The 23,603-nt window shown below is 39.1% G+C and overlaps 1 protein-coding gene across 1 annotated transcript in view; it reads right to left on the bottom strand.

The window, feature by feature from the left end:
• The window catches only part of GPR158 (G protein-coupled receptor 158), a 420,273-nt gene that overhangs the window by 191,136 nt on the left and 205,534 nt on the right, over positions 1-23,603 (bottom strand). The window contains exon 4 of the mRNA XM_002750100.6: positions 372-595. Coding sequence (XP_002750146.3) covers positions 372-595 — 224 coding nt within the window. The remainder of the gene's footprint in view (positions 1-371; positions 596-23,603) is intronic.

The raw sequence follows: 23,603 nt of genomic DNA, 5'->3' as shown, positions 1-23,603 counted from the left end.
ACTAAGAAATGTAATATATAATAAACATAACAAAGCTTATTAGATACAAAAAATTTAATAATACATTGGATGGTGGCAGAGTAAGTTTCTCTAGATGCCAAACACATAATGTAAATGAGAGTCACTTAAGTCAATGAAGCATTTGAGATCCAGGCTAAACAAGGGGAAACATTCTATAAGTGTTAAAGTATCATATTTTAATCTCTGTTTCTGGTCAGCTAAAAATATAACTTTTACATTCTAGTCCGATCATATTATAGAAAGAGAAGCTGCTTAGTAGAGAAGCAACTTCAATTTGAAAACTCTATTTGCTTAAAAAGAGAAGAGGTTACTCTATAATAAAAGATCATAACCGGGGTACCTGGGTTTACCTTTGCTTTGCGAAAGTTGTAGACCACCAGCATGCTAATGAAGTCGAGCAGCATACACAGGGCTTGGAAGGAGATGATGGCAAGTCTCAAATACTTATCCTCCTGGACGAAGCACGGGCTGTCATCAGCACAGAAGGGGCAGCCCTCCCTGCAAGGTAGGCAGACATAGGCTTCTTCTGACACATCTTTTGTACTTCCTGAAATATGTTGATCCGGACCCCTTCCTGAAAGTTCCAAATAAAATCACAGTGTCATTTGCACCTCTTGGGTAAGTAAGACTGAGTACAGAGTCAAAAGACATCCTTGACTCTGTTCCTTTTCTCATTGATTAAAGACCTTTTGTCAACCCTCTCGCTAGGGGAAAGAATTACTTTTCCATCGGACTCTAACAAAATTCTTTTTATCTTTTTGATGTTAAAAATTTTCACTGAGAGTGATTGAGGAAAATTAGCAAAAATGAAAATAAAGCTTCATGAGGGCAGGGAAAAGTTTTCAAAGTCTTTTATATCATTATCTACCACTAACCAACTGAGAGGCACAAATCATATTCCACAAATACTTGTGAGAGAATTAAGCAGAAGTAATAAGAAAGTTGATGTTTTTATGTACCAAGTAAATACATGCACACCTTTGGGAACTTCTTGACCTAGATAGTGCAGAATCCAAAATGAGACTCTGCTCCTTAATTCATTCATCAGGGATCTCATCTACCAAGTTCATTAGGTCTAAATTAGATAAAATGGTATTTAATCGACAGTTGCTCAGTGTGCAACTGCCTAATGATAGTGTATTTTGCCCAGAGTACAGTCCATACTTACAAACTATCCTGTAATTTCCCACTCTGCATGTCCTTAGGACATTCCACACTATTCATTTATTGCTATTAGTCCTCCTTCTAATTTTAGGTTCTGTCTCCATTATCAGATTTAAGTTACTTCTGAAGCCCAATAGGTGAAGATTCTCTTTAATATTTAAGATGAGTTTAGTACCAACTATCCAATTAATGCCAAATACTAACAAAAAAAAAGACTATTTCCAACTCAGAATTCAACATAAAAGACATTAATGAATTTGAACTCACTTCAGTATATGACACAAAACTTTGATTAACTGAGGAATTTGGGAAAGAGGTTATTTAACAGGATTTTAATAATACACCTTTTAACAAAGTCTTTGTTTCTTTCAACTCTTGTTAAAGGTTTACAATGTTTCTATAATGTATTTGTCTGCTTTGTTTCCTCAGTAAAAACAATAGGAAAAACATAATTGGATATTTATTTTATAAGTCTGGATATATTGCTATTTAAGAGTCATCATTCTGTTACATGACACAAAGTGAGTAGATTTTAGTGTGAAGCAGACATAGTTCCCTAATCCTGTGACATGAGACAACTCACTGAACCACTATGGGTCTTAGTTTACTTATTTATGACACATGAATTCCTGTGGGATTAAATAAGATTATTAATATTCATAAAAATCACAGTGACTAGCTCTTCCTCCTCTTCTCCAAATACAGGAGATGCAAAGAGTAATTAGGAATTTATGGTGCCTTAAAAAAAGATATTCCTCCTGAACAGAGAAGTTAGAAACTTCTATACCTCAGTTAGAGGTTAGAGGGAGTGTTAGAGATAGAACCTGGAGAGATTTCTGGGAGTGGGTAAGATAATGATTAGGCTATGTACAGAGGGAGATGCTAGACAGGTAGGAGTATTTACAGTGTCATAACAGAAATGGAATTTACTAGACAATGCCAGAATGTGATCAATATGATGATTGAGAAAAGGCTACAAGATTACTTTATCCTTCACTGATCTTTAAGACAGTAGTTTCCTAAGAGTGGGAGATTTAGTCCCTAAGTTGTCAAGGCTTAATAAGATAATAAGATAAAATAAGACTTAATAAGTAATAAGATAAAATATTATTTCAATAAATATTCTACTGAATGAAAAAAGCAAGAAAAACTGATGGTTGATAGGAATAATGATGTTATTTCTAAAAAGCGATTTTTTTGTTGTTGCTTTCTTTGAAGCACATGAGATCATAACACAACTGCATCCAGGAAAAGGAGCCATTGGAAATTGAGGAATTATATGAGGAGAGCACTAAAGAAAGGATTTGGGTAGTCATGACAGGATGTAATCAACAGCATAATTGGAGAAATTAACTCTAAGAATATTTGATATCTCTTCTTCTAACACTGGAAAAAAGTAAAGGTAAATCAAAGATTTTTTTCAGTACACATTTTAATTTTTGTGGATTGTGTGTGTGTGTGTGTGTGTGTGTGTGTGTGTGTGTATTTTTAAATTCTACTTTAGATTCTGGGGTACATGTGCAGATCATGCAAGATTCTTGCTTATGTACATTCACAGTAAGGTAATTTGCTGCATCCATCCTCCCATCACCTGTATCTGCCATTTCTCCCCTCGTTATCCTTCCCACCCTCCCTCCTCCAACACCCCCCCAAAGGACCCCAGTGTGTGACACTCCCCTGTGTCCACATGTTCTCATTGTTCAACACCCACATATGAGTGAGAACGTGTGGTGGTTGATTTTCTGTTCTTGTGTCAGTTTGCTGAGAATGATGATTTCCAGGTTCATCCATGTCCCTACAAAAGACATAAACTCATTGTTTTTGATGGCTGCATAGTATTCAATGGTGTATATGTGCCACATTTTCTTTGTCCAGTCTATCATTGATGGACATTTGGGTTTGTTCCAGGTCTTTGCTATTGTAAACAGTGCCATGATGAACATGGGTATGCATGTGTCTTTATAATAGAAAGATTTCTATTCCTTTGGCTATATACCCAGTAATGGGATTGCTGGGTCAAATGGAATTTCTATTCCTAGGTCCTTGAGGAATCGCCACACTGTCTTTGACAATGGTTGAACTAATTTTCACTCCCACCAACAGTGTAAAAGCATTCCCATTTCTCCACATCCTCTCCAGCATCTGTTGTCTCCAGATTTTTTAATGATCACCATTTTAACTGGCGTGAGATGGTATCTCAATGTGGTTTTGATTTGCATCTCTCTAATGACCAGTGATAATGAGCATTTTTCAAACATTTGTTGGCTTCATATATGTCTTCTTTTGAAAAGTGTCTTTTCATATCCTTTGCCCATTTTTGGATGGGTTTGTTTGTTTCCTTCTTGTAAATCTGTTTTAGCTCTTTACAGATTCTGGATATTAGTGCTTTGTCAGATGGGTAGATTGCAAAATTTTTTTTCCATTCTGTTGGTTGCTGATTCACTCTAATGACTGTTTCTTTTGCTGTGCAGAAGCTGTGGAGTTTAATTAGATCCCATTTGTTACTTGGCTTTTGTTGTCATTTCTTTTGGTATTTTAGTCATTAATTCCTTGCCTATGCCTATGTCCTGGATGGTTTTGTCTATGTTTTCTTCTAGGGATTTTCTGGTGTTAGGTCTTATGTTTAAGTTCTTAATCCAGCTGGAGTTAATTTTAGTGTAAGGTGTCAGGAAAGGGCCAGTTTCTGCTCTCTGCACATTGCTAGCCAATTTCCCAACACCATTTATTAAACAGGGGATCCTTTCCCCATTGCTTGTTTTAGTCAGGTTTGTCAAAGATTAGATGGTTGTAGATGCGTGGTGTTGCTTTGGAGGCCTCTGTTCTGTTCCATTGGTCTATGTCTCTGCTTTGGTACCAGTACCATGCTCTTTGGATTACTGTGGCCTTGTCGTATAGCTTGAAGTCCAGCAGTGTGATGCCTCCTGCTTTGTTCTTTTTGCTTAGAATTGTCTTGGCTATGCAGGCTCTTTTTTGGTTCCATATGAAGTTTAAAGTGGTATTTCCCAGTTCTGTGAGGAAGGTCATTGGTAGTTTGATGGGGATAGCGTTAAATCTATAAATTACTTTATGGCCATTTTCACGACATTGATTCTTCCTAACCATGAGCATGAAATGTTTTTCCATCTGTCTGTGTCCTCTCTTATTTCATTGAGCAGTGGTTTGTCATTCTTGTAGAGGTCCTTTACTCCGGAATGGAGCTCTGTCTGATGTGTTAACTGTGAATCTCTCCCGCGAGAGGGATTCCGGTTGCTCGATCTTGTGGGGGTGGGGCCTGTCTGGCTGAAACCCTCGCCCTGCTTTCAACTCTCCCTTCTGTGGGACCGGCAATTCCTTCCAGCAAGTTTTCTTGGTGTTAGACTAAGTCTCCACCCTGGTCTGTTCTGACAAGGCACCTGTGTGGCTGGGGCTGCCGGCAATAGCCTGGGTCTGGACCTCAGAGTGGTTCTCAGCCAGGTGACATTTTCCTGGGCTGTGTGCTGCTGAAGTCTTGGAGTAAAGCGCTGTATGTGATTCAGAATACCAAGGAGGTGATGCCCCCTGATCCTCCATGCCAGATACACTTTCCAGGTGGGGCAGTGCCCCACCTTCCTTGGCTCACCCTCTTTGGGCTGTTTTCGCTGCTTTTGTTCGGGTTAATCCTGCTGTTCAACCAGTCCCTTTGGAACAAACTCAGTACCTTGCTCAGAGACACGGATATTACTCTGGTTCCGGTTGTGTCTTGCTCAGTTGGAGCTGCACTCCAGAGAAGCTCCCTTTTGGCCATCTCAGTCCCCCTTCAATCAAAGATTTCTAAAAGCTGTTTTGTTTTGTTTGTTTTTTTTTTTAGCAGAAAGAAGGAATCAGTTAAAACACACACACACACACACACACACAATTTTAAAGTAGAAAAGCATGTGGCTGCCAATCTCAGAGTCTTATCCTTCTCAACAAAGCAGGTAAGAATACATACTGAGAGTGAAGGCCTGTTTTCAGACTAGAGACCTAAAGGTTGAGGTAGAAATGTAACACAAGATGATTCAACAGATCACTTGGCAGAAAAATAATCCAGTTACAGTAAGGTGGTGTGCATTACTAAGAGACATAGTCAAGATAGCTTGTGATTTTCTACAATTATTAGTAGCAAAGAAACAAATGCAGAGGATAGAGCAGTCACAGATAGAGAATAAAGAAAGGACTGTGGTAATGACAGTTTTAGGCTTTAGTTCATGTGATTACAAAATGTACTTCCATGCAGCAAAAATATGTAAGGAGGGGTGAAAAGGTGAAGGAAGAAAGCCAACACAAGGCTGTGTAATGGAGCTGTAGCCTTCACTCCCTTGTAGCAGTTTGTGCTCAATCCTCCAGGGACTTCTTGAATCTGAGTCAATCATGAAGACGAAGGGGAAAACACATTTCCATTATCAGCCTTACTCATTGATAAAGGGTTTCCAGAATCATCAACTGCCCCCATGTACCTGCATTAATCACACCTGAGTCCAAAGCAGGGTCTTAAATCTTGTGCCATGATCACAGAGGTACCCCATAAGAGGAAGTGAGAAGCATGATATCAGGAAAGGCACAACACAACTGCATTTACACAAAGCCATTCAAAACCTTTGGAATTCTGATCACAGTGGCTGTACAAAGAGATAAGGCCAAGAACAATTAGAGGTGATAGAAAAAAAGGTATCCAATGCAGATAAAAACTTGAAGAATAGGCTGGGCGCAGTGGCTCAAGCCTGTAATCCCAGCACTTTGGGAGGCCGAGGCGGGTGGATCACGAGGTCAAGAGATCAAGACCATCCTGGTCAACATGGTGAAACCCCGTCTCTACTAAAAATACAAAAATCAGCTGGGCACGGTGGCACGTGCCTGTAATCCCAGCTACTCAGGAGGCTGAGGCAGAAGAATTGCCTGAACCCAGGAGGCGGAGGTTGCGGTGAGCCGAGATCGCGCCATTGCACTCCAGCCTGGGTAACAAGAGCGAAACTCCATCTCAAAAAAAAAAAACTTGAAAAATAATAGGGCACACAAGTCAAAAACTAAGAAGTATGAGAAAATAGGATACTGAGAAAACAATGAGTTAAGTTGAGTAGGAACTGGTTAATTATGTAAATGAAGCCAGGGTCACAGCACTGAGTAAGATAAAGGTATCATGGATTCAGAAGGTCTGATGATGGTGACTACAATGCCAAGAGTCACAGAGCACTGTAGAATAGAAGATAATAGAATATGAGTTCTAAAATTCAGATTTGAAAGACAGAGGTTAGGATTTCCCCTTCTGGGCAAGATGGAAGAACAGGGATTAAATTTACCTTCCCATCAGAAACAACTAAAAACAATGGACAAAGTGAAACCTGAGGGCTTTACCAGGCACTGGACATTACCAACAAAGGACAGTGAATCCTAACCGGTGTAAACATCCCCCATACAAGCCAAAATATCATAAAAGAACTACAATACAAGTTAAATTAATCAAAAAGTATCTGTGGAGGTATTGTTTTGTAGAAAATGCTGTAATTCTATTAAATTTATTTGTTTTCTTCCAATAAGCAAGAAACATTTAACTTTCAACTTCCTAGCACTGACCACAGTTTTCTGGAGTCCATGTTTACCAGCTAGCTATTCCCAGCTTTTGCTTGAATAAACACATTTAAATTAAATTCTGATCCTTTCAACTATTTCAGCTTGACCAAAGATAGAGTGATAGAAGGAGATCACATATAGTAAGACAAGAAAGAAAGAAAAGTTAATAGAAGGTACATTACTGAGTTGGATATTACTGGGCAACGGGGTATCAATCATGCTGGGATACCTCTAAACACTGTATACAATGCCCTTCAGATTTGTCTTTCCAGAGGATGTCAGGCTGGAATATTTAAGCAGCAATTACCAATCCCTTTGTTTGAGAGTTTTTCTAGGAAACTTCCATTTCACCACACTTCTGGGCAAGGGCCAAGCAAGCTTAGAGGGCTTCAGACACAGCCCTGAGGCAGAAAAGAAAAGAAATTCTGTGGGCACTTGATATTGGATACTGGCAGCACATTCAGTAACAGTGAATGTCTACTATAGGCTGTAGCTAAAATCTAAGGTGAGTCAATAGTATGTGATGCAGAGCATGAAAAGCATGCATCATCACTTCCACGTTCCAATGTGAGATATCTGTGGCAGAGTTCATATAGAATACAATTTGTATGGTGTCCCTAGACTTTAACAACATGGTAACCATGTGATGGACGCAGAGAAGTGAACAAACTTGGGATCTTGTAGATCACAAAGATAACTCTAATCACGATGTTAAAAGCTTTCCTTTACATTCACCAAAACACTTACTTCCTGGAAGTAGTTTATTCTTGCCTATGGTCCTTTCTCCTCCTTTATAATACTTCATCTAAATCAATTTATTAAAGATAGTAGAGAATGAAATAAATTGCTTCCAGTAAAATCACTGCACTTAAAGAGTAGAGCCCTCTCCAGTTCACTCTTTGTCGTGTTGATTAAACTCAATTGCTGTGTGGTGAGCTACCCTAATATCTGGGCAAATCAAACTACCCAAGCAGGGCTTTTAACACCTGGAGGCCTAATAAGCTGACATCATCACCAAAGGAACAACCTCAATTTCATGTTAACAAAAAAAAAAAAAGAAGAAGAAGAAGAAGAAGAAAAATAGTTTTTTCTTGTCAGATTTTGCCAAATTCAACTAATAATTTAGAATACTGCCAAATAAACTAAGCCATAATGAAACAATCTAAAGAATTGAGCTTAGGATCAGCTATTTGTTTCCTTTCCATAAGATATATCCTAGAGTTAAAAAAGTTTCTTCTGCAATTAAAAAATCCAGTATTTTTTTAAGAAATATATTTGTGTAGATTAAATTTATATAATTAACAAAAATTAGTCTCTCTTCCTTTCTTCTATTACTAGAAAATCATATTTCTAAATCAGACTTAAATATCACTTCTGCATTATGATAGAAAGAGATTTATCTTTTCATTAATCCAATGTTATTGTTAATCTATCTTTCCTAATTATGATCTCTTCTACATTGATGTAATTTGTTATTCACGTAAATTAAGGTTCTTTCATAGTGACTACAATGTTCTCCAATTCTGATTCACTGGGAAGACTGAGTTATTTGTCTAGAGTCAACATTTTGAAATGGAGAATTGGGAGAATTGTGGAACATGTGAATTTCAGACAGTTTGCTGAATAGCCCCCTCTTGCTGTCCAGAGGTGGACTTCAATGGACTTCCAGTATCCCATTATTACCCAGAGATCCACATCAACATGGAGAGCTTTCCACAACTGATATAATCTGTCTCTGCTCAGTTTTCCTGGGACTACACACCATGGTGATTTTCTTTACTTGCCTGTATTATTCTATTCTGCTTACTGCTAGAGTTCCACAGATCTGTATGTTACGGGAAAAGAAACAGTGAGCTCTCTATGAATAGGACAATGGTTTTATATCTTTACTTTCCCACCTATATTAAAATTACAAAAGACCAAAAATACTGGGCCATAAGTTACAATTATAAATACAGAACATATAAAAAGCCTATGGACTTCATTATCTTCCTCAGGTAGGAGAGAAATCATAGTTAACAGGTATTCCATCTACTGCATTAGCAGCAACTAGATCTAAGGTTAAAAACTAAATGTAACTCCAAACTATTCTGTATTTCCTGATACGGGAAATAAATTGTTGGTTAGATAAATATTTCAATATTCATGTATAAAAGGCAACTTGTTGAAAAATAAATTATGAGCACATTTTATTCCTTGTGCTCACAAATAAATTATGAGATTAACTCGAAAATGGCAAACAGAAACATGCCATCACAAAAATACTTTCTCTTTAATAATGTATTTAACTTCATTTGACTATGAAAATTCATTTATAAAAATTCATGAGATTGTGTAAGGAACACAAAGTTGTAAAAGAAAGAGAAAGCAAGATCTAAAGTCAAGAGATCTGATTTCTAAAGCTCAAAAACTGAGCTTTAATAATAATATTAAAGATAGACCTTTGGACATCCCAGCGTTTCCTTTAGGACTCAAAGCACAATTTAATAATCTTCTAGTTACGAAAATAAGTTACTGATTTATAATGAAGTTCTCTGTCTAGTGAAAGAGAATATGTGCAGCTAGTAGATATAATACTACTGCTGCATAATAATAAGCTCTATTTAATGGTATCTTAAGCTTATGATGGTTTAAAATATTACATTCTTTGAGACAGGCCATGATTTATAGATATATCTCTTTATACACTTAGGATCTTAGTATTTTATACATACTAGATAGTCAAACAATTGTAACTGATGAAAATGCTCTCTTAAAAGAATGAATTAACTGATCTGCAATACAGATGTTTAGTTGTAAATAATATTCAACTCACTATTTCATTGTTCATGCTCTCAAACCATGTATGCTTAAGACATTTATTCAAAGTAGTGTTTTTCAAGGTACTGGAACGAACTAGAAAAACACATTAAGAATATATGAGCACAGCGGACTGTGGCACCTAAGGACAAATCTGTTTAGAAACCATGTTGTATCAAAATTTGATTTGGAAATCTCAGTTCTGAACAATTTGAAACATCCTCCAAGCACAGAATGCCAATCTGCCTTGCTAAAGTCTAAAAACTCATGAAGATGAGACTTAGAACTTTCAGATAAAACAAATGCTTCCTCAAGACAAATGGCAAATATATAAAGCTATATAACTTTGGCAATAGCACCTCTTTAGTTTCTTATATGAGTGTTGCCTTGAGAAAAAATACAGAGAAGGACATTGGGAGAACATTACAGTAGCATTTATAGGCCATCTGAGAAATCTAAAATGTTCACCTGTAAGCATAAGCTGGACAAAACAAATTGTGACAATTTGTGAATAGTATGGCAACTTATTTGCTTTCCTTAATTTTATTTGATTTACAAGAATAAAACATAAAACTTCTAGATATTTTTATATAAATATAGTCTTATATTAACAGAAACTAATAAAACCATAAATCCTAGAATGATTAAGTTAACCACAGTGCATTTATTCAATGGAATTCTATGTAACTATTAAAGTTATGTTCAAAAAAACTACGCGATTCAAGATGGCGCGATAAGAACAACCCAGGATTGCAGCTCTCAGTGAACTTACAGAGGGTGAGTCAAAGCCACATTTCCTGATGGATCTTTGTTGCCCACAGAACAGGAAAATTCCCAGGTGTAGGAGAGAAACGGGATGCCAGTGCAGCTGTTTTGGCTAATGCGGCTGCTTCAGCGGGCGCCACAATGCAGCAACACTTCACAACACTCTGCACAAAATGCACTGGTCTGGGTGCCCTGTTAAACCAGCAATCTGAGAGTTGGGAGGGCAGATAAGCATATCCATCTGATTAAATGGGACTTGGACAGTGAGCCAGACTAGGAGATTCCTGGGAAGCGGTGTTTGAGTCTGCACAGTGGGTCACTGCAAGGGGAATCACACAGATCCCAGTGCCCTAACAGCAGGCAACTGAAACACCTGAGAGAGAGAAAACCATTCAACTTAAAAAAAAAAAAAAAAAAAAAAAAAGGTGCTCTGAGGCAGGGAGCCAGGTGAGCAGGCTCGGTGGGTTTCACCCCGACAGGGACGAACAAAATGGCGATTTGAAACACTCCGGTGGGGGGAGAGTTTCACTGCGGGCACAGCTGAACCCAGGACAGTGCAGCTCGGTGGGGGAGGGGCATCCGCCATTACGGAGGCAATCCACCCCTACTGAGGTACACTCCCATTGCTGATGCAGCCTGCCATTGCTGAGGCAACCTGCCATAACAGAGAGACTCTGAAGCAGGGCGGAGCCTGTGGCAGGAGGGCGGAGACCGCGGCAGCAAAGCAGAGCCCACAGTAACAGGGCGGACCCCATGCCAGCAGGACAGAGCCTTGGCAGGCAAATACTGACTAGACTGCCTCCTAGCTGGGCAGGACAGTGCAACGGACACTTATAAAAACAGCCCCAACTCCCTGAGACACAGCATCTGAGGGAAAAAAAAAAGGTTTTATGAGTTTTGCTGCAGCAGACTTAAACATAGCAGCCGAACCTCCCTGAATGAACAACGGAGCTCACAGCTCAGCAGTTGAGCTCCTATAAAGTACAGACCATCTCTGCAAGCAGCTCCCTGACCCCTGTATATCCAAAGAGTCACCACGAAAAGGACTGATCAGACTGACATTTGGCGGGCATCATTCTGAGACAAAGATAGCAGAAGAAGAAACTGGTAGCATCCCTCACTGTTCCGCAGCTGCTACAGGTGTACCCCAGACAAGCAGGGCCTAGAGTGGACCACAGCAGTCATACAGCGGAGGGGCTAGACTGGTAGAAGGAAAACCAAGTAACAGAAATACTTCATGATCAACAATCTGGGTGTCTACTCAGAGACCATATCGAAAAGTCAGCAACTACACAGATGACAGGTGGATAAATCCACAAAGATGGGAAGAAACCAGCGCAAAAAGGAGAAAAACACCCGAAACCAGAAGACCTCGCCTCCTACAAAGGACCAAAACTCCTCACCAGCAAGGGAACAAAGCTGGACGGAGAATGACTGTGATGAAATGATGGAATCAGACTTCAGAAGGTGCGTAATGAGAAACTTCTGTGAGCTAAAAGAACATGTTCTAAATCAATGCAAAGAAACTAAGAACCTTGAAAAAAGATTCAAGGAAATGGTAACAAGAATGGATAACTTAGAGAGGATTACAAATGAATTGAAGGAGCTGAAAAACACAACACGAGAACTTCGTGAAGCATGCAAAAGTTTAACAGATGAATTGACCAAGCAGAAGAAAGAATATCAGAAGTCAAAGGTCAACTCAATGAAATAAAATGAGAAACCAAGATTAGAGGAAAAAAATGCAGAAAGGAATGAACAAAGTCTCCAAGAAATGTGGGACTATGTGAAGAGACCTAACCTACGTTTGATAGCTGTACCAGAAAGTGATGAACAGAACAAATCCAAGCTGGAAAATACTCTTCAGGATATTATCCAGGAAAATTTCCCCAATGTACCAAGGCAGGCCAACACTCAAATCCAGAAAATACAGAGAACACCACAAAGATATTCCGCAAGAAGAGCAACCCCAAGGCACATAATCGTCATATTCACCAGGGTTGAAATGAAGGAGAAAATACTAAGGGCAGCCAGAGAGAAAGGTCGGGTCACCCACAAGGGAAGCCCATCAAACTCACAGCAGATCTCTCAGCAGAAACTCTACAAGCCAGAAGAGAGTGGGGGCCAATATTCAACATTCTTAAAGAAAAGAACTTTCAACCCAGAATTTCATATCCAGCCAAACTGAGCTTGATAAGTGAAGGAAAAATAAAATCCTTTGTGAACAAGCAAGTACTCAGAGAGTTTGTCACCACCAGGCCTGCTTTACAAGAGCTCCTGAAAGAGGCACTACACATAGAAAGAAACAACCAGTACCAGCCACTCCAAAAACATACCAAATGCTAAAGAGCATCAACAAAATGAAGAATCTACATCAACTAATGGGCAAAACAGCCAGCTAGCATCAAAATGGTAGTATCAAATTCACACATAACAATATTAACCCTAAATGTAAATGGGCTAAATGCACCAATCAAAACACACAGACTGGCAAATTGGATAAAATCCAAACCCGGGGGAGGACTCAAGATGGTGCTGTGAGAACAACCCAGGATTGAAGCTCTCGGTTAATGAGTGGAGAGGGTGAGTCAGGGCCACATTTCCAGACTGATCTTTGTTGTCCAATGAATGGGGAAATTCCCAGGTATAAAAGAGACATGGGACGCCAGGCAGAGGTTTTGGCTGATGCAGCCGGCAGCCGGTGCGGCAGTGGCCCGGGCTGTTGCACAGTGGCGCTACACAGCGCTCCGCACAAAGGGCACTGGCCCGGGGGCCCTGTTGAACCGGCAACCTGAGACTTGAAAGGGCTGAACTTGAGACTGAATGGGACTTGGACAGTCAGCCAGCCCAGGAGATTCCAGGGACACAGCGTTTGAGGTAGCGCAGTGGGACAAACAAAACAGCGATTCCAAATGCTCCCGGTGGAGAGGTTCCCTGAGGGCGCAGCTCCATGTGGGAGGGTCGTCCGCCATTACCGAGGCAATCCGCCCCTACTGAGGTACACGCCCATTGCTGACACAGCCTGCCATTGCTGAGGCAACCCACTACAACAGAGAGACTCCGCCTCAGGGCATAGCCTGTAGCAACAGGGCAGAGACCGCAGCAGAAGGGCAGAGCCTGCAGCAACAGAGCGAACCTCACACCAGCAAAGCGGGGCCTCGGCAGGCAAATAGTGACTAGACTGCCTCCTAGCTGGGCAGGACAACACAATGGACACTCAAAAATAAAGCCCCGATCCCCGCAGAGCATCTGAGAAAAAAAAGGGTTTTTTAATGAGTACTGTTGCAGCAGAATTAAACATAGCAGCTTAACATCCCTGAATGAACAATAGAGCTCACAGCTCAGCAATTGAGCTCCTATGAAGTACAGACTGTCTCCTCAAGCAGCTCCCTGACCCCTCTATATCCAAAAAACTGACATTTAACAGGCATCATTCTGGGACAAAGATAGCAGAAAAAGAAACTGGTAGCATCCCTCACTGTTCCGCAGCTGCTATAGGTGCACCCCAGACAAGCAGGGCCTGGAGTGGACCTCAGCAGTCATACAGCAAAGTGGCTAGACTGGTAGAAGGAAAACCAAGTAACAGAAATACTTCAGCATCAACAATCTGGGTGTCCATTCAGAGACCCAATCGAAAAGTCAGCAACTACACAGACAACAGGTGGATAAATCCACAAAGATGGGAAGAAACCAGCGCAAAAAGGAGGAAAACACCCGAAACCAGAACACCTCGCCTCCTAGAAAGGACCAAAACTCCTCACCAGCAAGGGAACAAAGCTGGACGGAGAATGACTGTGACGAAATGATGGAATTAGACTTCAGAAGGTGGATAATAAGAAACTTTTGTGAGCTAAAAGAACATGTTTTAAATCAATGCAAAGAAACTAAGAACCTTGAAAAAAGATATAAAAAAAGATTCGAGGAAATGATAACAAGAATGGATAACTTAGGAATATGAATGAATTAAAGGAGCTGAAAAACACAATACGAGAACTTCGCGAAGCATGCACAAGTTTCAATAGCCGAATTGACCAAGCAGAAGAAAGAATATCAGAAGTTGAAGATCAACTCAATGAAATAAAATGAGAAACCAAGATCAGAGAAAAAAGTGCAAAAAAAAATGAACAAATTCTCCAAGAAATGTGGGACTATGTGAAAAGACCTAACCTACGTATGATAGATGTACCAGAATGTGACGAAGAGAATGAATCAAAGCTGGAAGACACTCTTTAGGATATTATCTGGGAAAATTTCCCCCACCTAGCAAGACAGGCCAATGCTCAAATGCAGGAAATACAGAGAACACCACAAAGATATTCCGCAAGAAGAGCAACCCCAAGGCACATAATCATCAGATTCAACAAGGTGGAAATAAAGGAGAAAATACTAAGGGCAGCTAGAGAGAAAGGTCGGGTCACCCACAAAGGGAAGTCCATCAGACTCACAGCAGATCTCTCAGCAGAAACACTACAAGCCAGAAGAGAGTGGGGGCCAATATTCAACATCCTTAAAGAAAAGAACTTGCAACCCAGAATTTCATATCCAGCCAAACTGAGCTTCAGAAGTGAAGGAAAAATAAAATCCTTTGCGAACAAGCAAGTACTCAGAGAGTTTGTCACCATCAGGCCTGCTTTACAAGAGCTCCTGAAAGAGGTACTACACATAGAAAAAAACAACCAGTACCAGCCATTCCAAAATCACACTAAATGCTAAAGAGCATCAACAAAATGAAGAATCTACAACAACTAACAGGCAAAACAGCCAGCTAGCATCAAAATGGCAGTATCAAATTCACACATAACAATATTAACCCTAAATGTAAATGGACTAAATGCACCAACCAAAAGACACAGACTGGCAAATTGGATAAAAATCCAAAACCCATCAGTGTGCTCTATCCAGGAAACCCATCTCACATGCAAGGATACGCAAACGCTCAAAATAAAGGGAGGGAGGAAGATTTACCAAGCAAATGGAGAGCAAGAAAAAAGCAAAAGTTGCAATTCTCATCTCTGGTAAAATAGACTTTAAAGCAACAAAGATCAAAAGAGACAAAGAAGGCCATTACATAATGGTAAAAGGATCAATACAACAAGAAGAGCTAACAATCCTAAACATATATGGACCCAATACAGGAGCACCCAGATAAATAAGGCAAGTTCTTAATTACCTACAAAGAGATTTAGACTCCCACACAATAATAGTGGGAGACTTTAACACTCCACTGTCCATATTAGACAGATCAACCAGACAGAAAATTAACAAGGATATCCAGGGCTTGACATCAGACCTGGAGAAAGCAAACCTGATAGACATTTACAGAACTCTTCACCCCAAATCCACAGAATATACATTCTTCTCAGCACCACATCACACCTACTCTAAAATTGACCACATAATTGAAAGGAAAGCATTGCTCAACAAATGCAAAACAACTAAAATCATAACAAACAGCCTCTCAGAGCATAGTGCAATCAAGTTAGAACTCAGAATTCAGAAACCAACCCAGAACTGCACAGCTTCATGGAAACTGAACAACTAGCTCTTGAATGTTGACTGGATAAACAATGAAATGAAGGCAGAAATAAAGAAGTTCTTCTAAACCAATGAAAACAAAGACACAACATGCCAGAATCTCTGGGACACATTTAAAGCAGTCTCTAGAGGAAAGTATATAGCAATAAGTGCCCATATGAGGAGAATGGAGAGATCCAAAATTGACACCCTATCATCAAAATTGATAGAGCTAGAGGAGCAAGATCAAAAAAACTCAAAACCCAGCAGAAGACAAGAAATAACTAAGATCAGAGCTGAACTGAAGGAGATTGAGACACGAAAAACCCTTCAAAAAATCAATAAATCCAAGAGCTGGTTTTTTGAAAAGATCAACAAAATAGACAGACCACTAGCCAGATTGATTAAAAAGAAAAGAGAGAACAACCAAATAGATGCAATAAAAAATGATAAAGGGGAAATCACCACAGATTCCACAGAAATTCAAACCATCATCAGAGAATATTACAAACAACTCTACACACATAAACTAGTAAATCTGGAAGAAATGGATAAATTCCTGGACTCCTGTGTCCTCCCAAGCCTAAACCAGGAGGAAGCTGAAACTATGAATAGACCAATAACAAGGTCAGAAGTCGAGGCAGCAATTAAGAGCCTACCACACAAAAAAAGCCCAGGTCCAGACGGGTTCACAGCCGAATTCTACCAGACACACAAAGAGGAGCTGATACCATTCCTTCTGAAACTATTCCAAATAATCCAAAAAGATGGAATCCTTCCCAAATCATTTTGTGAGACCAATATCATCCTGATACCAGAACCCGGCAGAGACCCAACAAGAAAAGAAAACTTCAGGCCAATATCCATGATGAACATAGATGCAAAAATCTTCAATAAAATGTTGGCAAGCCGATTGCAACAGCAAATCAAAAAACTTATTCATCATGATCAAGTAGGATTCATCCCGGGGATGCAAGGCTGGTTCAACATATGCAAGTCTATAAAGGTAATTCACCACATGAACAGAACCAAAAACAATAACCACATGATTATCTCAATTGACGCAGAGAAGGCATTTGACAAAATTCAACAGCCCTTTATGCTAAAAACCCTCAAACTCGGTATTCATGGAACGTATATCAAAGTAATAAAAGCTATTTATGACAAACCAACAGCCAATATCATACTGAATGGGCAAAAACTGGAAGCATTCCCTTTGAAATCTGGCACTAGACAAGGATGCGCTCTTTCACCTCTCCTATTCAATATAGTACTGGAAGTTCTAGCCAGAGCAATCAAGCAAGAAAAAGAAATAAAGGGTATTCAAATAGGAAAGGTGGAAGCCAAATTGTCTCTATTTGCAGACGACATAATTTTATATCCAGAAGACCCCATCGCCTCAGCCCAAAAACTCCTGAAACTGATAAGCAACTTCAGCAAAGTCTCAGGATATAAAATCAATGTGCAAAAATCACAAGCATTCCTCTACACCAATAACAGACTTAAGGAAAGCCAAATCAAGAACAAACTGCCATTCACAATTGCTACAAAAACAATAGAATACCTTGGAATACAACTCACAAGGAACGTAAGAGACCTCTTCAAGGAAAACTACAAACCACTGCTCAACAAAATCAGAGAGGACACAAACAGATGGAGAAACATTCCATGTTCATGGTTAGGAAGAATTAATATCGTGAAAATGGCTATACTGCCCAAAGTAATTTACAGAATCAACGCTATCCCCATCAAGCTACCATTGACTTTCTTCACAGAACTGGAAAAAACCACCATGAAGTTCATATGGAACCAAAAGAGAGCCCGCATAGCCAAGTCAATTCTAAGCAAAAATAACACAGCAGGGGGCGTCACACTACTGAATTTCAAACTATACTACAAGGCTACAGTAATCAAATCAGCGTGGTACTGGTACCAAAACAGAGATATAGACCAATGGAACAAAACAGAGTCATCGGAGGCAACACAACATATCTACAACCATACAATCTTTGATAAACCCAACAAAAACAAGAATGGGGAAAGGATTCCCTGTTTAACAAATGCTGTTGGGAAAACTGGCTAGCCATGTGCAGAAAGCAGAAACTGGACCCCTTCCTGACACCTTACACTAAAATTAACTCCAGATGGATTAAAGACTTAAACATAAGACCTGGCACCATAAAAACCCTAGAAGGAAATCTAGGCAAAACCATCCAGGACATAGGAGTAGGCAAGGACTTCATGAACAAAACAACAAAAACATTGGCAGCAAAAGCCAAAATAGACAAATGGGACCTAATCAAACTCCACAGCTTCTGCACGGCAAAAGAAACAGTCACTAGAGTGAATCGGCAACCAACAGAATGGGAAACAATGTTTGCAGTTTACCCATCTGACAAAGGGCTGATATCCAGAATTTACAAAGAACTCAAACAGATTTACAGGAAAAAAACAAACAAGTCCATTCAAAATTGGGCAAAGGATATGAACAGACACTTTATGAAAGAAGACATATATGAGGCCAACAATCATATGAAAAAATGCTCATCGTCACTGGTCATCAGAGAGATGCAAATCAAAACCACATTGAGATACCATCTCACGCCAGTTAGAATGGCGATCATTAAAAAATCTGGAGACAACAGATGCTGGAGAGGATGTGGAGAAAAAGGAACACTTTTACACTGTTGGTGGGAGTGTAAATTAGTTCAACCATTGTGGAAGACAGTGTGGTGATTTCTCAAGGCCTTAGAAATAGAAATTCCATTTGACCCAGCAATCCCATTACTGGGTATATATCCAAAGGACTATAAATCGTTCTACTATAAGGACACATGCACACGAATGTTCATTGCAGCACTGTTTACAATAGCAAAGACCTGGAATCAACCCAAATGCCCACTGATGATAGACTGGATTGGGAAAATGTGGCACATATACACCATGGAATATTATGCAGCAATCAGAAATGATGAGTTTGTGTCGTTTGTAGGGACATGGATGAAGCTGGAGAACATTATTCTCAGCAAACTGACACAAGAACAGAAAATGAAACACCCCATGTTCTCACTCATAGGCGGGTGATGAAAAATGAGAACACATGGACACAGGGAGGGGAGTACTAAACACTGGGGTCTATTGGGGGGAAAGGGGAGGGCCAGCATGAGCGGGAGGTGGGAAGGGATAGCCTGGGGAGAAATGCCAAATGTGGGTGAAGGGGAGAAAGGAAGCAAAACACACTGCCATGTGTGTACCTATGCAACTGTCTTGCATGTTCTGCACATGTACCCCAAAACCTAAAATGCAATAAAAAATAAAAATATAAAAAAACTACGCATATTTTAAATAAATATAATTCCAAATTTTTAGAAAGATGATATATACAGACATTTGTGTGTGCAAATTATAAACTGAAAAGAATTAAATGAACAATAGACTTTGGTTTTTTAAATTCTACTTTTGAATACATTCCAAAGTTTATTAAATAAGCATATAATGTTTTTATAATAAAAAATAAATTAAAGCCATGTCCCTTTTGATAGTAATAAATTCACTTTGGTAAGTTAATTTATGCTCCCAATCCCAAATACCTAATTAACCTACCAAAGCTACAATTATTGAAATATTTAAGTCCTTTGAATTAAAACAGATAATCTGAAAATTAGATTTTGTAATTTTAACTGCAGTATCATTTAAATTTTTCGGAAAATCTACAAGAATAGTACAAATAAATCCAATATTTTTTTTTACCCAGATTCATCAATTATTTATATTCTGCTGTGTTTACTTTGCCATTCGTATTTTCTTGATAGGTGTTTATGAATTTATATGTGTACTATTCTTTCTAAACCATGAAGCATAGGATGGAGAATCTATATCCCTTTACCCATGAACACTTCAGCTAGCATGTCCTATGAAAAGGGCATCCTCATACAAAACTACATTACAATTATCAAAGTTGGAAAATTAAATACTGATATATTATCATCCAGCTAGGATGAAATCTAGGATCATGCATTCAATTTATTGCTGTGTTTCTTAGCCTCTGATTTGAAACAGTTTCTCAGCATTTTTTTGTCCATTTCAACTTTGACATTTTTGAAAAGCACAGGCCAGTTATTTTGTAGAATGTCCCTCAATTTGGTTGCCTGATATTTCCTCATGATTAGATTCAGATTATTAATTATTGGCAGGAACACTATCAACATAATGTTGTGTCCTCTGTGTAACATACCAGGAGGCACAGGAGTCAGTTTGTCCCAATAACTGTTGATTAATTACTTGGGAAGGTGGTATACCACATGTCTCTTCACTTTAGGTTACTTTTTTCTTTGTAAAAAGTAATTTGTGGAGAGATACTTAGAGGCAATGTAAATACATTGTTTCTTGTCAATGTTTCTAAATTTACTAAAAGTCAGGCAGGACTATATTCTGAATGTTATATTTATTTTTGTTATGTTTTATTTTTAAAACCTTATTATTTTATGTAAGAAATGTATTTTTACATAGGAGAAAAGAAAACATGGAAGCAAAAAAGAAAAAATATATAAATAATTCTACCATGCAAGAAGAATTGTCACTATTATGTTGTTAAGTGAAGGTTCAGATATTCTTCCTAACAAAATGAGCTAATTAATAGTCAAGTTTCCTTGCCAGAGGTCTTTCTTTAATATTTTGAGAAAGATGTTAATATAAATATATCTCTAATTAGCTGGCTAAGTGAAGTAAAATAATGCAAATATATAAAATTATATTAAAATAAGTCAGGAGAAAAGTCTAATAGTGTTTCAACCGTTGTGGGGGAAGGAAGATTTTTGGAGGACTGAAGTATATCTCAGTGCACAGTCCATTTTTAGGACAACTGAACTGAAAGAATCCGAGATCTGGAAATATGTTCAATTAGCGTTTTTCATTAGTCTCTACAGATAAGACTAATTAAAAGTATATGAAAATTGAGCAAATGACTGAGTCAAAAGCATAAGACTGGCCATTAGATGGAGAATTTTTCTTCTACAGCTGGAGTAAAACTATTTAGGACTAGGTTCCTATAATACAGTAAAAGCCTAGCTTCAGAAGGAGACTACAAGGTTGAAGTCAGACCAGTGGTGAAAGTGATGATGCTATTTATGAGCCTGTGGTGCTCTTTTAATCTATTCTGTCTACATTTGGAATAGATACTAGTGACCGATACTGAGCTTAGTCTACAGAAAGCAAACGTGCCAACTCCCCAGCCATGAAACAGAGGAGGAATAGAGTGTGAGACTCAAGCAAGGGAAGAAAACCAAGACGCATCCCAGAGACAAGTCAGCCTTGCTTAACATTTGCCACAGAGCTCAGCCAGAATCCCTAAACTGTACTGCTTTCAAAGAGCTTCCCTTCTTTTTCTTCCAGAACTGCACACTCTTTATGTCTCTAATTACTTGGTCTTTTTCCTCCCATCATATCTTCTCATTTTAATAGCACTGGAGTTGGCAAAGTAGGGACTGTCATTTTTGGATATGGGTCATTTATAAATTGGGATTTGGAAATGTACACAGGCTGAAGTCAATCCAAAAGGCCAAAGAAATAAGACTGAAAGACTGATACTGTAACCATACAAAGGATAAAAGCAGTTTCACTGAAGACAGAATCCATCCTAAGACAGATGAATTTGAGAAAGACGAGCTAGTCACAAGCTTGTATTTCATCAACCTGGAAGTGAATAACCTGGATTTGAAGAGACAGCTATAAATCAGTATTTGGTTATTCTGAAATCCTGCTACTATCCAGATGCCAGATCCCATTAACTCACATATGATCACCAATTTCAGGAGAGATGCCAGGAACAAGGTCTCTGGGCTGTCAGCACAATTTCAAATCATGTTATTTGAATACACTCTGTTGGTCTTCATGGGCTATGTGTTTACTGTGGGCCTGTGTCTAAAGATTTTTAAATTACTTCACATTTTAACAGAATTTTTTAAAGTCCTATTTATTTATATATTCTCTAAGACATCAGCCCCATATCTTAGCTCCTTTCTTCAAAGGGGACAAAGCCTACAAGCGATTTAGCAATTTGGGGTCTTTTTCTAGATTTACAACGATAAATTAAGTGAATTTTATCTTTGCTGTATATCCTTTCTCTCTCCCTATTAGGCAACTAATTTCCTCCTACTGTAAAATTCATCCTCCAAAAGTTCCAGCCAGAGTCACTGGTTATCCTAATATGATAAAATATGAGATAAGGTGCTAATGACCAGTGGTGCTGAGGGACTGTCTCTACATGCATGATTACTGTTTTGTTTTTATATGTGTGTATATGTGTTTCCATTTATTTAACTACGTATTGACCACTTATTATATGCCATGTACTGTGCTAGCAGTTTTCCATGTTAGCTCTTATTCTGGGTCTCTAATGCCTTCCTTACCTTTGGTCCCAGAGCTACAGGTGGTCATTCCTTATTTCACAGATACCTCCTCAAGAAAGTATGAAAATAATGTTCCCTATAACTTGCCTTCATACTATGATGAAGAGACCAATAAATTAAAACACAGAGACGTGTAATATATTATCATATAAGCCCAAAATATAAAAAATGTTGGGTAATTCTTAGATGATGACACCGGTGAGTTACACAGCTCATTTTCCTAGTCAGCTTGTTGTACTCTTGATTTAGAACAAGAAGTGATTAATGCTGGATTTTCATACAACTTGACTAGGCCATCAGGAAAGGTATTTTCAGTCAAAGAGTACTTTACTGCAGTGGTCCCCAACCTTTTTGGCACCGAGACTGGTTTCATAGAAGACATTTTTTTTAATAGATTGAGGTGAGGGGAATGGGGGATGACAGTTTGGGGATGAAACTGCTCTACCTCAGATCATCAGGTATTGGAGTCTCATAAGGAGCACGCCTCACATGTGCCATTCACATTAGGATTTACACTCTTATGAGACTCTAATGCCAACACTAATCTGATAGGAGGCAGAATTTGGGCGTTAATGTTGTCTCACTGATATGGTGTGGCTCCGTTTCTCCACTCAAATCTCACCTTGAATTGTAACAATCCTGATAGGTCAAGGGCAGGACCAAGTGGAGATAATTAAATCATGGGGGTAGTTTCCCCCATGCTGTTCTCATAATGGTGAGTTCTCACAAGATCTGATGGTTTTATAAGGGCCTGTCCCCTTCGCTTAACACTCATTCTCTCTCCTGCCACCCTGTGAAGAGATGCCTTCCACCACAATTGTAAGTTTCCTGAGGCCTCTCTAGCCATGTGAAAGCCATGTAAAACTGCGAGTCAATTAAAACTCTTTTCTTCATAAATTACCCAGTCTTGAATATTTCTTCATAGCAGCATAAGAATGGACTAATACCCTCACCTACTGCTCATCTTCTGCTGTGCAGACTGGTTCCTAACAGGCCGTGAACTGCTACCAGTCCACAGCTCAGGGACTGGGACCTCTGCTTTACTGGCTTCAAATTATAACATGCAGCTACTGTTCTGCTCTGTCACTGAGGAAGGCTGGTCCTGGCTAAGTATGTGCTGAGGTCAAAGCTGAATCAAAGCTAAATTCAATTATAGATCATCTTCCCGAAAAGAGTGCCCTCTTTTCCATGGCTGCAATGTGTATAACATGCGGGACTTGAATGAATCTGGAAAACATCATTTTCAGCAAACTGACACAAGAACAGAAAACCAAATACCGCATGTTCTCACTCAAATGCGGGTGTTGAACAATGAGAACACATGGACTCAGGGAGAGGAACACCACACACTGGGCGCAGTTTGGGGTA

Source organism: Callithrix jacchus, chromosome 7, assembly GCF_049354715.1.
Source record: "Callithrix jacchus isolate 240 chromosome 7, calJac240_pri, whole genome shotgun sequence".
Lineage (NCBI taxonomy): Eukaryota > Metazoa > Chordata > Mammalia > Primates > Cebidae > Callithrix > Callithrix jacchus.
This window is presented reverse-complemented; position numbering and strand designations above follow the sequence as displayed.